General features: G+C 38.3%; 1 protein-coding gene across 1 annotated transcript in view; it reads left to right on the top strand.

The window, feature by feature from the left end:
* Positions 1-18,362, top strand: part of PKD2 (polycystin 2, transient receptor potential cation channel) — a 54,237-nt gene that overhangs the window by 20,632 nt on the left and 15,243 nt on the right. Inside the window, exons 4-9 of the mRNA XM_072754953.1 lie at positions 210-460; positions 5,184-5,408; positions 7,833-8,061; positions 12,231-12,398; positions 14,775-14,956; positions 16,572-16,692. Coding sequence (XP_072611054.1) covers positions 210-460; positions 5,184-5,408; positions 7,833-8,061; positions 12,231-12,398; positions 14,775-14,956; positions 16,572-16,692 — 1,176 coding nt within the window. The remainder of the gene's footprint in view (positions 1-209; positions 461-5,183; positions 5,409-7,832; positions 8,062-12,230; positions 12,399-14,774; positions 14,957-16,571; positions 16,693-18,362) is intronic.

Genomic DNA, 18,362 nt, shown 5'->3' with positions numbered 1-18,362 from the left:
TTGGCTCAAAGTTGGAGCCTCATAGCCAGCAAGCAATGGAGCAAGATCCAACCCCAGTCTTTCTGACAGCAAAACCTACCCTTGTCACTCTACCATGTTTGCAGAGTTGCCAAACTGTTGGTCTTGCAAACATTCCAGGAAAGAGCAAAGAAACCACTAGGCTTGGAGCTTTTCAGAAAACTTTTCCAAAATGTTTCCCTTTTTTTCAGTTCACAGAAGGTGCCTTATTGGATGGGCTGTACTGGAAGACACAGCCCGGCAACAGGACCGAAGCTGACAACCGAAGTTTTATCTACTATGAGAACCTCCTGTTAGGTGTACCACGTATCCGGCAACTCAAAGTCAGAAATGGATCCTGTTCTATCCCCCAGGACTTAAGAGATGAGATTAAAGAGTGCTATGATGTCTACTCGGTCAGTAGTGAAGACAGGGCTCCTTTTGGTCTAAGAAACGGAACTGCGTAAGTGTGCCCTGTGGCCATGTGCCCTGGCTTCTCATTCATTCATTCATTCATTCATCCTCTAACCTCTTAACCAAGGAGAAGATGCTTTAAGTGAGTCTTCAGTGCTTATAGTTAAGACCATGGCCAAAGTGACCTTTGGTTTCTCAGATTTTCTCTACTCTTTATTGCCTTCAGCTTCTGCATACATATTTTTCAAAAGACTAAACTGTTGACTATATGGCCAACAAGAAAATAGCTACAGGGCCTCTGGAGATTTCTTTGAAGATTCCTGGATCCTGTTTACCTAGATCCAGTGACATCGTTCACTAGGTTGTTATCGGGAACTATTCCGGGACAGAAATTTTCATTTTACTAGCATTTACGAATACATTTTTGTTCAGAGTACAGGTATTTAAAGTGTATACTAAGCTTGTGAGCCAGTTTTATGTCTGGTTAAAACCTGGCCTGGCCTCTCAAATGTGTGTTTATGATTTTGAGTATGTATTGTCCATTGTGCAGATTTGCGGGGATTTTGGTGTCCTTTTGTAACCATACTAAAAACATCTTGTGTATTGAGGGAAGCTAGTCATTACTTTTAGAAATACTGTAGCTATTATAAAGAAATAAGAGTGGGCAGCCCAGGTGGCTCAGCGGTTTAGCGCCACCTTCAGCCCAGGGTGTGATCCTGGGGACCCGGGATCGAGTCCCACGTCAGGCTTCCTGCATGGGGCCTGCTTTTCCCTCTGCCTATATCTCTGCCTCTCTCTCTGTGTGTGTCTCTCTTGAATAAATAAATAAAATCTTTTAAAAAAAAAAAAAAGAGAAATAAGAAGACAGCTCTCAAGCTGTCCCAAGGTGGGCCTCTTAGGGTCACTGCCCCTGGATGAGTCACTATGGTTAGACTTGTCTTCTAAACTTAACTAAGCTAATTCTATCTGGATCCCTTTCTTGAACTGAGGCACCCAGAATCCAGATTTGTTAATATACAGTTGGGGCAACAGCCTTCCCATCAGATTTTTTATCTACCATCCAGTGCTTACCTTAACTAGGAGCAGGGCCTGTAAGGAACACACTAAGTAAAGTTCAGAAGATTTATCATAAAGGATTGAATCATCCTAAAAGACAGTTTATCAAAAAAAAAAAAAAAAAAGACAGTTTATCCAGGTTTGGTAATGATTTCGCTCTACTCCTTTTTCTGGTTCCTGCAAAGTATAAACATGCTCCTAAGCTATGGTACCTGGTCCAGTATTTTACTCTATCATATCATTAATGAGAGAAGTGGATAAGCCACTACCAGATGCTACATTAAGAAGTGATTTCAGGGGCAGCCCCTGTGGCACAGCGGTTTAGCGCCTCCTGCAGCCTGGGGTGTGATCTGGAGACCTGGGATTGAGTCCCACATCGGGCTCCCTGCATGGAGCCTGCTTCTCCCTCTGCCTGTGTCTCTGCCCCTCTCTTTCTGTCTCTATAAATAAATAAAATCTTTAAAAAAAAAAAAAAGAAATGATTTCATTCATGCATTATCTCATCTGCTTTCGCAAAACAACCTGAAATACATGTCATCTCCATTTTGTCGATGACTGAGGCTCACTTACCCAAAGCATCACAGCTTGTAAATGGAACCAAGCTGGGATTTAACCAGCCTGACTCCAAAACCCATGTTTCTTCCACTAAACCACATTGCTTCATCCATATTAATTATGCTGGCGGGGGGTGGGGGACTCCCTCAGCTCCTCATCAATATTCAAGCTTCTGGAGAATGGGGACTGTATTTTGTTTACTGCTGTATTCTCAAAGCCTTGACCACTGCCTGGCATCTAAAGCTGCTCAGTAAATACCCACTAGGGGCAAGAATGAATGGGTGATTTCTATGACAGATAGACTACCATGTATCCAAACCATCCCTTGATTCTGCTCTATTCTCATGCTGCTCCCATTTCTCCCTTCCTTGAATTCCACAAACTTCTGGAAAGAATAGTCTTCACTGGCTACCTCTATCCCCTACCATTGATTCATTCCTTAAAGCTGAAAACCTATGCTTTTGACATCTTTCTTGGAAGCCACGACTGGATTTGTTGAGTTTGCCAACCCACAGACCAATTCTTGATCTTCATCCTGTTTAACCTCTGTAGAGCTTGGCAGTGTTGATTGCTTATTCTTTTGACTTCTGAGAGTGATGCTAAACTTTGGGTTCCCTTCTTTCTGTAATCTTCCTCTTAACCCTCATATTCCTAGGTCGTCCTATATTCAGATCTCTAGCTTTTCTTTCTTTACATTCTTTCCCCGGTATTCAAGTGGCTTCATCTCTCATCTCTATTTGATAATTTATCATTTCTTCAACAAATATACTGAGTGTTAACATGTGCCAGGCATTTTCTCAGTGAGGTCTCCTTTTTCTAGAAACACCCTTGGTGCTGGCTAGGGTAATAAAGCAGCAGGAAACAGAACAGAAATAAATCCCCTGTCTTCACAGAGCTTATATTCTAGTGATAGGGAACAAAAACCAAATCTGTATTCTACCTATGTCCTACTAGCTCCTATAATTCAGCCTGCCCAAACTGAATTCATCACTTTCTAATTGAATTTGTTCTCCTTTGCATTATCCAACAAGAGTCTTCCAGTCATTTTTCAGATGTCCCTTCTCCCTTGCCCCTACTTCTAAATCAGAGGCCAAGTTCTCTTAACAGTCACTGCAGTGTCCTCTGTCCATCCTTCCTGTCTGTCATCTTGTCTTCCTATCATTGCTCTGGTCCAGGCCTCATCACCTCTGGATTATTGCAGGCACTGCTAACTGAGCTGTGTCCGGGCCCCCAGGACTACTCCCAGATTCAGGGATATGCTAGAAGGATTCCTAGGATTCATCATCTAGTTATGTTTGTGGCTAAGGTTCAATGCAATGAAAGGATAAAAGTAAAAGCAGCAGAGGGTGCAGGCACATGGGGCCAAGTTGGGAGGAAACAAAGTGTAGGCTTCCAAAAGTCCTCTCCCAGTGGGGTCACACAGGAAGTGTTGAATCCCTCCAGTAACAGGCTATAGCAACATGAATGAAATGAAACCTCTCTCTGTCAGAGAGGTGTCAGAGGTGCATTATTGACTCAGTGCCCAAGGTATTTACTGGCTGCTGGTCACATAGACAGCCACTGCCTGGCAGGTACCAAAATCCCAAAGTCCCAGAAGGAAAGCAGTTGTTGGGCCTGAGCCTCTGTGTTTGTATAGATAGCCTAGGTACAGCCACTTTTCCCAGTCAGACAAAGTTGGACGTTTTTTAAGATTTGATTTATTTATTTGAGAGAGAGAGCATGAAAAAGGGATGAGGAGGAGAGGGAAAAACAGCCAGTCAGACAGGTTTATATCAGTGTAGGGAGCTGTTCATCAGTCAAGTTCCAGATGCCCAAGACCCAGCCCTGCAAACAGGCCTTACTAAGGAAAGGCCTTCCCAGACCCGCTGTGGTCACTTTTTTCTCTGTTCTCACCACTCCAGTCTTGTCCTGCAACCTGTTTTGTGCCTCTCAGAAACCTTCTTCAGTGAGTCCATCACACTTGTTCTTCACAGTCTGATCACAGTCTACCTCTCAGCCTTCTCTCTTCATCATTTGCAAGCTGAACTCAGCTACTAGCTGGGTGCCTTGTCCTTCTCTAGCCCTGCCTGACTCACGCTTGAAAATGCCCTTCCACTTGTGCCTCCTGAACCCAGTTTACCTTTCACAGCCCAGGTCCACCATGGCTTCTTCCAGAAGCTTTTGTTTCATTACTTTTCTCTCCCTACTTTTTTTTTTTTTTTTTATGATAGTCACACAGAGAGAAAGAGAGAGGCAGAGACACAGGCAGAGGGAGAAGCAGGCTCCATGCACCGGGAGCCCAATGTGGGATTCGATCCCGGGTCTCCAGGATCGCGCCCTGAGCCAAAGGCAGGCGCCAAACCGCTGCGCCACCCAGGGATACCTTTTCTCTCCCTACTTACTGTAAATTTGAGAGGCAAAGGAACTTGGTTCCTCTTTATATTGCCAAAGAAACATCTGGTGCCTTAGAGAACCTCTGTCAATATTTATGGATTAAGTTCCCAAATGCCCTGGAGTGCCCTGGTGGCTCAGTTGGTTAAATGTCAGACTCTTGATTTGGGCTCAGGTCATGATCTCAGGGTCCTAAGATCAAGCCCCACATTGGGATCTGCACTAGGCATGGAGTCTGCTTCAGATTCTTTCTCTCTGCCTCTCCCTCTGCTTCTCTGCCGCCACTCTCTCCCTCCCTTATATAAATATGTAAATACATAAATAAATAAATTCCCAAATGCCATGTAGAGTCTTGTTTTAGTTCAGTTGCTGACTGTGGTACTTGATGAACTTGTACTTCTTGGCTGCAATTTTCTCTGAAGGCCTAGAGTCATCTAGCCCCTAAGTATAGTTACCCAGGGAAGGCAACCATATAAACTAAGGGCTAATAGCACAGATTCTAGAGACAGGCAGTCCTGGTGTAGGTTTCTAACAATATTCTCAAGAGCTTGGAGACTGAGTTGACCTCACTAAAGCTTCAGGGCCCTCATTCCTAAAAGGGGGTTATAAGTGTGTGAGAATTCAATAAGGAAGCACGAAGCCCCATACCAAGCATATTACCCAGCTTGATCAGATTTATATTTATTCATTACCTACTCTGTCTTACCAGGAACCACTTCACCTGTCTTTGTAATTGCCACAAGTGTTCCACTGATTTTATCTGTTTGTTTTGTTTTCACGTTTTAAATTAGTTGGATCTACACAAGTGAAAAAGACTTGAATGGGAGCAGCCACTGGGGAATGATTGCAACCTATAGTGGAGCTGGCTATTACCTGGATTTGTCAAGAACAAGAGAGGAAACAGCTGCTCAGGTTGCTAGCCTCAAGAAAAATGTCTGGCTGGACCGAGGAACCAGGGCAACTTTTATTGACTTTTCAGTATACAACGCCAACATTAACCTTTTCTGTGTGATCAGGTGTGTAACAAGGGCCCTGATCCCTCCCACTTTTCTGTAGTTGTATGTACATCCTAGTCTTGAGATAGACCAAGAAACCATTGCCTGCACTTGGCTGAGAGTGCCGAGGATCAGAGCCGATAGCAAAGGAAGGGTGAAAACCAAAGGCTTAGTGGGATAAATATATTTGGTGGAAGGGAGTTAGGATCCTAGAATATTACAAGTTGGGAAGGACCTTAAGTCTGATCCAAGTTTATCCCAAAGCTGCAACCTTCCCAGAAAAAGCACTGTGTTTGCTAACATCTATTCTTACTCATTTTAAGGATGATCAGTGCTATATACTATGGCCATCAAATCTTGACCCATTACCGTGAGTTTCCCACTCTCAGATGAGGTCCATGCTATTTAAGAACATAAACCCAGCAGTCATGAGCTGTGCCTGGGGTCGATAGGATACCTACATACTTGTTCACACTCAAGATTCAGCAAAGACACAAAGTTCCTTCCATGATCCTGTGATGTTGCCATAATGATCACTCAGGTTAGCAGTGAAGAACCTGACACAAATCCTACAGGCTTGTCTGGGGCCTTCTGTTCATTCATTCATTCATTCATTCAGCAAACATTTATTGGACACTTAATATGTGCCAGGCACTGTTCTTGGCTCTTGGGACACATCAGTGAACAAAATAAAGATCCCTGCTCTTATAGAGCTTGCATTCAACCAGAAGAGATGGATAATAGACAATAAACAATGAACAAAAGAGACATTAATTAAATAGTATATTAGAAGGTAATATGTACTTTAAAAAAGAAAAAGTAGAAGGCATAGGTGACCCAGGGTTCACCTAATCCTCCTGGTGAACATGTCAGCAACACCCAAGACATCTCTGACCTGAATTATTTGCACATAATCTTACCTACCAAATAAGAAGGATAAATCTCATAATATTTTGAGATCATTTTTATGGCTAAATGCAAGTCAGCTTTACATGGCCAGTTGGATTTTTCCAGACCATGTTTTGACAATTTTTGAAGAAAATAATACCACATTAAGCCAAATCATAGTTATTATTAGAAATAAATAAAAATTGATTACAATTATTATTGAACTTTTTAAATGATTTTAGTGCAGACAGGAGGATAAAAACAGGCACTCAGTATTTAAAGAAATATCTATTTATAGAAGGTCTTGAATATGTCTTTCACTTCTTCCCCATACTTCACAAGTGAATATTGTCAATGCAATTATTTCATTTCTCTATGCTGCTGTCTGTTTTGGAGGGGTTACAGATGCAGGACCAGAACAGGACAGAGAGGAGTTGGCATACAGAGGCTACTTTCTGCCCTTCCAAGTTCACACTGAAGCTGTCAGGAGGATCTTCATTTCATTATTGCTTTCCTGGGTTTTTAGTTCTTAGCCCTACTCTCTAACACATCAAATAGGAAAAAAACAAGAAAACTAAAAGCAGAAGATCGACAGTGAACAAGAAGGAAAAATTTTCATCCATCTTTGACCAATTCTAATTTGCCATAGTCTCTGCCTGGACCTGATTATGGCTCATGGTTGAGTCCTAGGTATTCAGGCTCTAGGTGTGGCTACCCATCCTGTAATGGGAGGGTTATACCTAAGACTTGACTGAAGGTCTTTTGAAGTTAAGGAACTAGGTATTCTATTTCTAGCTTGATAGGGAAACTATACCATTAAGCAAATCACTTAGCGTGACACCTACAAAATAGAAACTTGGCAAGAAACATTCTCACTTCGATAATGCTAAAACACTAAAGATCAGTGCCATCATATGAATGTAAAAAAATGTATGTTGCTGTTTTAGACTATCAGCTATTTACCGAGTACCTATTAACTACAAGGCTCTGGAAAGGGTAGCAAGAATAGCCCCTAGGGCAAATTATTCAATGCTAGTTAGGTGTTACCTAATGAATGGATGAGAAACCCAGTTTATATATATATCCACACACACATACATATACATAAATACACAAATAGGCACACACATCCTACCTCTCAACAGGCCGTACATGTTTGAATGCATGAGTCCTATTTCTTATGTTCTTCATTACCTAGTTGAGTTACTTGCATTTAAAAGAAGTCCTGGAAAGGCTTACTTATTGATTAATACCTTCATTAAGAAAAATAAACTAAAGAGCATTTTGAATAGTATAAATACTGGAAAAGTAAAGGGGCGATTGAGGAGAAATAATCTCTTTAGGAGATTTGGGAAGCCCCGTTCCTTTTGGGGCACAGTATCATTATCGTACGCAGTTACTAGCTGTGATAAAAAATATTCTGTCGCTGGTTTAGGGTGACTTGTGATTGCAGTTTTAGTACTTTTAAGTACGGGAACAGAATAGATGGATGTCCTTTCCTGGCTGCATCCGTGTGTTGTTATTGTTATTGTTTTAATTGTTCTTATTGCAATGCAGGTTATTGGTTGAATTCCCAGCAACAGGCGGTGTGATTCCATCTTGGCAATTTCAGCCTGTAAAGCTGATCCGATATGTCACGACTTTTGATTTCTTCCTGGCAGCCTGTGAGATTATCTTTTGTTTTTTTATTCTTTACTATGTGGTGGAAGAGATATTGGAAATTCGTATTCACAAGCTACACTATTTCAGGAGTTTCTGGAATTGTCTGGATGTTGTGATCATTGTGGTAGGTTTGAGAACAACACCAAATTCCCTACTCTATTATAAAAATATGTTAGAGTCCTTGATCTTTCTCCTCAGTATTGTGGATCCTGATATTCCGAAGAAGAATCTAAAAGCTCTTCTCTATTGTATCAACTTCAGCACTACTATTTTCTCATTTTGCATGAGTAACCCTACTGAATATTGAAGTTGAGAGGTATTTACTTTAAGCTGTCAATTAGCCACACACACCCAAAACAAGAATAACTTAGTGGAGCATCTGGCTGGCTCATTGGAAGTGCATGTGACTCTTGATCTCAGGGTCATGAGTTTGAACCCCACATTGGCTATAGAGATTACTTTAAATAAATTTAAAAATATGGGCAACCCCGGTGGCCCAGCGGTTTAGTGCCACCTTCAGCTTGGGGTGTGATCCTGGAGACCCGGGATGGAGTCCCACGTCAGGCTCCCTGCATGGAGTCTGCTTCTCCCTCTGCCTATGTCTCTGCCTCTCTCTCTCTCTCTCCCTCTCTCTCTCTCTCTTTTTGTCTCTCATGAATAAATAAATAAAATCTTATAAATAAATAAATAAATAAATAAATAAATAAATAAATAAAATTTAAAAATAAACTTTTTTTAAAAATGAGAGAGATGTGTATGTGCTGATTACAGCAAGAGTTCCAAGACATACAAAAAAGAAAGAAGTAACTTAGCAGTTCATATTTGGCTTTGGCATGCCATTTGAGACATGAGGGAGTAAACAATGTTTTGTTTATTCTTTTTTTGTTGTTAATGATATTTTTCTTCAACTACTAGCAAAATTTAATGTGTATTTTTCTGCAAATGTGTAAAGTTACAGCAAGAAGAAACATCTTGAAAATATTTCGGGTGGCAGAGAAAACCTCCCAGCAGTTTAAAATTTCCTGCAAATAGTTCAGTGTACAAAATATAAGTGAGAGACCATCAAGGTCTCTTTTTCTGTATCACATGTAAGAAATCAGAAGGCAGTGAGGACAGAGTAGAGGCTGTGACACCTTGTAGATCCCCTGACTGCTTTTGACTTTATTATAACTTACACTTGTTCAACATGGTTTCCCTTCCACATCATCTTAATCACTTCCTTCCAGGGACCTCAGTGGAGAAAAGCATTTTTGCAGAGTTTTTTCTCCATTTAGCAAGAACACATAATCTTTTGCTGAGACCTATTAAAGATTGAGGCACATAAGGACATGCTTAATTGTTACATGCCTAAAAGTCAAACCTTTCCACTGTCTGCTGACAGTGATGCCCCCTGAAATCTCAGCAAGTGATATATTACCCTATCAGGGCTCTCTCTTCCGTTACCCTACTTCTTTGCCATTATTTTCTCCCTGCCCCCAAACCAAAAATTCATGGGCTTTGTGAAACATTTACATCAAGTCATTATCAGATCATCAACTAGATTTAGTTGGCAAAATATAGAAAATATGTTCTGAAATGTGTTATCTAATATGCTTTAAATATGGAAAATGTTATGCATATGTGAGTAAAAGAATGCTTAAAAGAGCTATATAGATCTATATTTAATATCTACTGTAGGATGGAAGAGTGTGGTCCATATACACTGAAAATCATTCTAAAAAACAACTATCATTTGGAACTTGTTGCAAACCCTACCTTTTTAGTTTATATGGAGATATATTTATAGTTAGGTCATTGAAAATAATGGTAAAAAGATGAGTGTGATATTATGCTAATTAATGGCAGATTTGTTTGGGTTTTAACCAGGTACCTTCAATATCATCAAAAGAATAGTCAGTGGTAATCAACCTCTTCGATTATGTACACCTATCAGTGAAAATTTAACAACACCCCTAATGTATTCCATTTTTTAATAAACTTTGCACATGTGGTTAGGTACATTTGTAAAAACATACACAACATTGATTTGAAAGATTGGGTTAAAAAAGTACAAATAGAATTCTAATACTTTCTTCTCACTTGGATAGAAGTTTTCATATTTTATTTCCATACCCCAGGGAATGGCCTTGTACCCACTTCAGAGAAAATAACTGTTGTATCATGGAAATTGAGAATAGTTTCTTTGGCTCAGCAGCCACAACATTTTGCAAGTATTTCTTTGAAAACTTGCTTCACTGTGCTTATTGTTCTTACATTTTTTAACTCTTAGTACAGCCAAGACTACAATTTAGACAGTGTGCTTTTGTAAAGAATAAGGAAGGGCTACTGGAATCCTACTTCTCCCTTGAAACCTTCTCTGACCCAGCAGAAATAAGGGCACACCTTCTACTCACCCTCCAAAACAAGCCCTATGTTCCACTGGACCTTTAACTCCATGAAAAAAAAAGCAAACATTTTTATCTGGCCCAAATGTGCTAAAGCACACCTGAAACTTGAAGTTTCTATTATATATATATATATATAAAACATCTTAGAATCACTTTGAAATTACTTTCCCTGTTTTCCTTTTGTTTCTTTAACAAAGACTCTGAAATCTGTGGGCTTACATTAGCCAACCATTTGACCTAAATAACTGTCTTTAAAAACCAGCAGAATTACTGGAAAAAAGACAACTATTAAGTCTAAATTCAAATAATTTTGTTGCTTGGTAGGTTTCAATGGTGAAAATGATTAATTTATTTATTCAACAAATATTTTCTGAGCACCTACTATGTACCTGGCATTTTTCTAGGCATTGGGGATATAGGACTGAACAGAACAGCCCAAAAACCTCCCCTTAAGAAGCTTATGTTAAGGAAGGAAAGTTCTTTTCTAGATAGGGATGAGAATCCCAAAGAAAATTCAGCAGGGCATAACTCAAGTGCTTACAAAATCTCTTTCCTCATCTGTTCTCTCACTCTCTATTTTGATATTGTATAAATGACCACATCCTGGATACAAAGCAATTTTACCTAGTGAAAGTTGAGTAAAGCATTATTGTTATTCAATTAATCCTTCCCTCTCAACCTAGTCAATATAGAGAAACATTTTCAGTGTATTCCAGAGAACTCAAAGAAAAGATTCCTACCACCAACACAAAAATACAAGATTTGCTCTGGGAATCCTTCACAAAAAAGGTGGTGAGGTTAGCTTTTTCAGCTGTGATTGGTAGCCAGGCAGGTCTTTGCTATAATAATCACTTGGGGCCATGATCAAGACACCCATCTCAAAAAAGGCTAATGAAGTGGTCTTTGATTGTCATTTATGAAAAAAGAAAGGGAATGGACAGCAAAGGCCTCAGTACCTGTATGACCCATCTGCTGTGGATTCAGACCTCACAAGAGGCCTTGGCTGTAATGGTTAACCTCTAGAACTTTCCATACATATACATTAATCCAGTGGTGATGGATGCAAGTAGGGCCCAATCAATGTCTCAAATCTGGTTTTAGAGGCAGGACTGAAGCTGATGTGAAAAGTTGCATGGTCATGAGCTAAGGGACAAAAATGAGCAGGAGGGAAACCCTTGGCTCACATGTGTTCCCACTGCAAGTCTTCAAGCACTCTCTGACCATCATTCCCACCATCTTTTAGACCAAGCATCTTCTTTCCTCTTATAAGCACTCCTTGTAGATAAGTCTTGTTTCACCTTCACCTTATGTTGTACGATGCCAACTCCTTAGTAGGTTTTTGTGTTACTTATTTTTGTGTGTGACCTGGTCTTGAACCAGAGTAGAAGTTCCTTGAGAACAGAATTTGTGCATTTTACTTCTGTTTATTCCTCTTAGCCCCTGGCACAATGCTGTGTACATAGATATCCAGTTGTATTTGTTGAATAGTGGAAAGAATGTAATAGCTGGTAATTGAAAAAAAAAGAAAAAGAAACAAAAACAAAGCAAGATGAGGGAGAAAACAGAAGAGTGGAAAGTTACTTAAATGAGGGTGGCAGAAAAAAATAAGGCATTCCTATTTGAGTTTGATTTTGTAATATAGCAACATCTCGTGTGTGTGTATACATATGCACACACAAACACACATGTGCTCGTTGGATTTCTCTTCCTAGCTAAGAGAATGCAGGTGGTTTATTGTTACACTTATTTTATGGCTGTGCTCAACCTTAACCATTTGTATGAGTCACTTGGGTAAGCAGATTGGTGAGCCCTAGGAGTAATACATGAATAAGGAAAAATAGTCATTTTAAGATAAGTTATATGTTTCTAAAGCACTGTGATAATCTATAAATCTTTTGTTTTCCAGCTGTCAGTGGTCGCTATAGGAATTAACATATATAGAACATCAAATGTGGAGGTGCTACTGCAGTTTCTAGAGGATCAAAATACTTTCCCCAACTTTGAGCATCTGGCATACTGGCAAATACAGTTCAACAATATAGCTGCTGTCATAGTATTTTTTGTCTGGATTAAGGTAATTTACAGATTTCATATTCTGGATATTTAATAATATTTTTCTCTCCTTTTTATTAACATCAGCCACACAAAATGTTGGAGGACTTGAATTCACTTTTGTGGCCAAATTCAAATAGCCAACCATAGCCACTTCATATTTTACAAGTAAATTAGCAGGACCCATGCATTCTTTCATCTCACTGTGATTGATACTTCCTAGGAACTGCACTCTTGCAGGGTCCATCCCTGCAGATTTGTTTAATAAGTGCAAAAGAAGCCTTTTCAATATCAGAGGTGGGCCTAGGGCCCTAGGATATGCAAATCTGAGTTTCACCTGATGTGGGGTGACCAGGTGAAGGAGAAGGAACTAAGAATGAGATGGGCTGATGGAGAGATGCATTAGAAATGATCTATAGAAGCATTGCCTATTTTCTGAGTGGAGGCCATACAGAAGCTTTACCGAGAATTGAGATTGGGACAGATGCATACTCTTCCAAGAAGCACCTTAATTACTTGTTTCCTTCTTTTCTGAAACATAATGTGCATTTCCATGTATGTGAAAGGTTAGGGCATTTCATATACAAATGAGCCTCAATTCTGGAGATGCAAGAAATTTTAGTAATAGTGCGGCAGCAGGCAGTGTGTCAACTGTCAAGTTCTAGAATTCTGCTACCCAGAGAGTAGCTACTAGCCACAAATGGCTATTGAAATTAAAATTTTAATTAATTAAAATTGCATACCATTAAACATTCAGTTCCCCTCTCACTCTAGCCACATTTTAAGATCTCAGTGTCTGTATGTGGCTGATGGCTACTATATTGGACAGTGGAAATAAAGAACATTTCCATCAAATAAAGAACTTCCATCAGGAAGTTTTATTAAACAGCGCTGTTCTAGAAGCTACTCACCAAAAGTTATTTATTTTCCTGAATTGCTATTCACACCTGAAAGGCCTGAGATTTATCAGAGGATGTAGACTCATCCTTTATCTCTTGCTATTTATTTAGTTAAGTGCTTATTCAGGAAAAACCACCAGTAACACACCAAATCTTTATCAGGAAAGAGTAATAATAATCCAAATCCAATAGGAATTAGGTAATGTGATTATAACAACCCCTCCTTCCAAGTTTTATTGTGGCCAGAAACAATGTTGAAGAGTTCTTTTAAGTAAAATTCTAGAGATTTCCTTTCAGTTTGTGCCTCAGGCTGAGTGTTTTATTTAGTGTTTTGCTTGTAACTGTTCTACTTCCAAAACATTAAAGTTCTTGAGGGCATGGATTGTGATTCGACTTCTAATGTATCCCCCTAATATGCTTCCACCAGGACTTCTACCTAGAGTTATGCAGGTTGTCATGCCTCTGGGCTGTGATGAACAACCTGAACAGCCATTCTCAATGTCTTGCCTGCAGAAATGTTCAATATGGCTTTGCTGTCAGACAGAGCTGGGTTCAACTGCTGGCTCTGAGTCCTGGCTGACTTTGGGGGCAGAACACCAGTATTGCAATCTCATTGCAAAGATGTGAGTCAGTATACATAGCCCTTCCCATAATGCCTGGCACAGAGTTGCTAAACATTGAATGACAGTTAATAACATTCAATAAATATTTCCCCAAGGGTATTTTGGGTTTGTTTTTTTTTTGTTTTGTTTTGTTTTGTTTTGTTTGTTTTACTAGTTTTCATTTGTGACTTTTTTCCTCTTTTATGTTAATCTTTCTTAGGGGGAAGAATATCACTGATCATCTTAATTATGATGTAAACTGTTTTTATTATATTGTAACCATCATCTAAAATGTTAGCAACATCAGGGCTGGAGCTTTGTTCTGTTCTCTGTTGTTCCCAGCTCCAAGAATAGTGCCTGACACATGATAGGCACTCAACAAATACTTTTTGAATGAGAAAACAGAAGTTGCCAGGTTTGGGCAAAAAGCAAGTCATTATTATCCCTCTTACAAAAATGTTGTAAAAAATACATAACATAAAATTTATCAGTTTAGCCATTTTTAAGTGTACAAATTCAGTGACATTAATTACATTCACAGTGTTGTCCAACCATCACCATAGGCATTTCCAGAACTTTTTCCATCATCCCCATTGAAACTCTGTATCCAGTAAACATGAATTCCAAATTCTCCCTTCATCTCAGGCTCTAGTAACCTCTATTTTACTTTCTGTCTCAATGAATTTCCATATTCTAACTACTCCATGTTAGTAGAATCATACAATAGTTGTCTTTTTTGTGTCTGGTTTATTTCACTTAATGTAATGTTTTCAAAATTCACCCATGTGGCATATTTCAAAATTTCATTCCTTTGTAAGACGGGATAACACTCAATTGTGCACTATCTACCACATTTTGTTTACCCATTCATCTATTGATATCTTCCCTCTGTTACAGCTCTTCAAATTCATCAACTTTAACAGGACCATGAGTCAGCTCTCCACAACCATGTCTCGGTGTGCCAAAGACCTCCTTGGCTTTGCAATTATGTTCTTCATTATTTTCTTAGCGTATGCTCAGTTGGCATACCTTGTCTTTGGCACTCAGGTTGATGACTTCAGTACTTTCCAAGAGTGTATGTAAGTATATATGGAATTAAAAAAAAATTAATCAGAGATGTTACTGCCTTCTGAAGGATAAATCTTCATGGTTGTTATTTAACCAGTAAGTATTTTAAAATAGTTATTTAAAAATAAGAATTTATCTTTGCCAGAAGCAATCACCCACCCGTGCAAACATAGCAATGTATAATGCTGGTAAACTTAAGATAGCAGCTCTAAAGTAATAAGACATAGTAGAACAGCTATAGTAAACCAATACTATTACAAAGACGGAGGTCTTCCCAGCACCAAATGCAGATGGTAGCTTTTAGGAGACATTTACCTATATTGTCATTGTTATTTAATACTGTTGCCGAATATTTTAAACTTGGAGTTATTTTCTAAGAAAAAAATAGTATTTTTAATATTCTAAGAGAAACTCAAATCAGTACAGGAATTTTCAGTCTTTTAGTCTTTTTCCAAAGTTCTCAAATATAATATTAAGACTAAACAACAACAACAACAACAACAACAACAAACCAGTATTAGATTTCCATGCCATTTAGAAAGGAGTTAATTAGGAAAGGAGAAGAGCATTATGATCACAGAAGTTAATAGGGTTCTTATGGTTTGTCTCCCTCTTAAATAGGAACAAATTGAGGGTTGCTGGAGGGGAGGGAGATGGGAAAATGGGGTAAATGGTGATGGACATTAAAAAGGACACATGATGTAATGAGCACTGGGTTTTATATAAGACTGATGAATCACTGACCTCTATCTCTGAAACTAATAATACATTATATGTTAATTAATTGAATTTAAATTTTAAAAAATCAACTCCTTTAAAAAAATATATTTAAAAAAAGAAGTTAATGGGCTTTGTACAGGAGAACACCTAATTAACGTCACTGTTTGATGGAAGTCAGGAATGGAAATGATTTTACTGATTAAGATCCAACATTGGCAAACACATAGCTAGTCAATACCACTTTGAGTGCATATGAGGATATTGGATCTTTGAATGCATATAATTTTAGCTATCCTTCAAATATTTTTTTAAGATTTTATTTATTTATTCATGGGAGACACACAGAGAGAGGCAGAGACATAGGCAGAGGGAGAAAGAGGTTCCCTGCAAGGAGCCTGCTGCAGGACTCGATCCCGGACCCCGGGATCATGCTCTGAGCCGAAGGCAGAAGCTCAACTGCTGAGCCACCCAGGCATCCCTCAAGTCTTTTTTTAATGAGGTTTTAAATTCAGAACCAGGGTGACTCTTGTGAGGTTTAGAATTGCCATGTTTTAGCCAGATTATGTGTTAAATCCTTATAGCTGATTGCTTTATGTCACCCTGTAATAATAGTAATAGTAATAATATTTAGTATAATAGTAATAATAGTAATAATATTTTCTTTTTAACCAAATGGAAATAACATATTTAGCATGAAAGTATATTATTTTTATTCCAGAGGCTTCAATTGGTCATATAATAGTAAGAGTTTTCCAAAGGGATTGACAATTTTTTATTTGGCAGCTATCGACACTGTTTTTTTTTTTTTAAGTCCAAAAATGTGAAATCATCTTTAAGAAATGTTACAACAATGCTGGACATTCTTTGTTTTTGTATTGTGGTGTTTGTTTTGTTTTGTTTTTATAGTTTCACTCAATTCCGTATCATTTTGGGTGATATCAACTTCGCAGAGATTGAGGAAGCCAATCGAGTTTTGGGACCAATTTATTTCACTACATTTGTGTTCTTTATGTTCTTCATTCTTTTGGTATGTACACTTTTGTTTATAGTGAGGTGATTTAAACTTCATAAATCACTATCATAAAATCACCATCTTCCTTTTTCTCTCACTAGAGTCCTTACCATTTTTTAAAATACCTATGAAAAACTATAGATCTAAAAGACTTATTTTAGTTTACTTCTCTTTGATTCACTTTTAAGTCTTCACCAAGTAACTTTTCCATGGTGTTTCGTTTATCCATATATATGTGTCTGTTCAATGCAAAAAAAATAATAAATTAGATCACATGCAAATTTTTAAAGTCACCTAAAATAGTGCTTTGCCGAAAAAGTAGAATGCTTACATTTTTACATGCTTTTTTAACACAGATGTCAGCAGTTTCATATCACTTGCCAGCATGACTTTTCATTCCTCTTTTCCTTCTCTTCTTTAAAAAAAATAGGAACTGACAAAGCGAGCTAGATCCAGGATGTCAAGAGTGATATTTGAGTGAATCATTGCTTGTGAAGATTAAGATATTTTGCTTTCACTTACTCATATTTAACACATCTAGAGACTACTTACAAAGATATTCAAATTTTATATTTAAAAGTAAATGTAAGGGCACCTGTATGGCTCTACTCAGTTAAACAGCTAACTCTTTATTTCAGCTCAGATTAAGATCTCAGGATTGTGAGATCAAGCCCTGTGTCAGGCTCCACACTCAGCACATACTTGAGATTCTCTTTCTCCCAACCCCTGTTCTCACACTCTAAATAAATAAATAGATAAAAATAAAATAAAGCTAGATCTATCAGTGGAAATTGCTTTAAAAATTACTTTCATAGGGGCTCCCTGGGTGGCTCAGCGGTTTAGCGCCTGCCTTCAGCCCAGGGCATGATCCTGGAGACCGGGGATCGAGTCCCACATTGGGCTCCCTGCATGGAGCCTGCTTCTCCCTCTGCCTGTGTCTCTGCCTCTCTCTGTGCCTCTCATGAATAAATAAATAAAATCTTTTTAAAAATTACTTTCAAAAATAATTTTTCATTCTCTTAACTTAGTAAAAATTAACATTTTTAACATTTTGACCCTAAGTGAATTAATATTTTTTAAAAAGCATTTTGTTCTTCATTTTAACATTTACACATTTATTTGTTTACTGAGAAACTATTCAATTAAGTTAGCTTAACCTAGGCAGTGGGTATTTTTTATCTAAACACTAATATTTAAGTTTTCCTTATATCAGTCATCCTCTTAAGAGAACAACAAAATTGCCTTCATTTTCAATAGATTTAAAAGTTCCTTTGTGTAAAGTTCAGTAATTCAGTGTAATATCCCCAAAGTTGGTACAGGTATTTAGTAGTTATATATATGGTATTTGTAGATTGAGTATAAGATCTACTTTAGTAGTATTGAAAGAGTTAGGTATATCATGCAAGTCCATTTGTATCTTATATGTATGTATCATTAGTTTTATTGGGTTTTCTTAAGGATTTATTTATTTTAGAAAGAAATAGAGAGTACAAGGAGGGGGAAGGGCAAAGGGGAGAGAGAATCACAGAGCCCCATGTAGGACTCGATCTCATGACCCTGAGATCATGACCTGAGCCAAAACCAAGTCAAACGCTCAACTGACTAAGCCACCCAGACACCCTGTATCATTAGTTTTAAAGTTAAGCCTCTGCTATTTCTGTTTCCTATCATATGTTAAGGAAAAC

The sequence above is a fragment of the Vulpes vulpes genome, chromosome 4 (genome assembly GCF_048418805.1).
Source record: "Vulpes vulpes isolate BD-2025 chromosome 4, VulVul3, whole genome shotgun sequence".
NCBI lineage: Eukaryota > Metazoa > Chordata > Mammalia > Carnivora > Canidae > Vulpes > Vulpes vulpes.
This window is presented reverse-complemented; position numbering and strand designations above follow the sequence as displayed.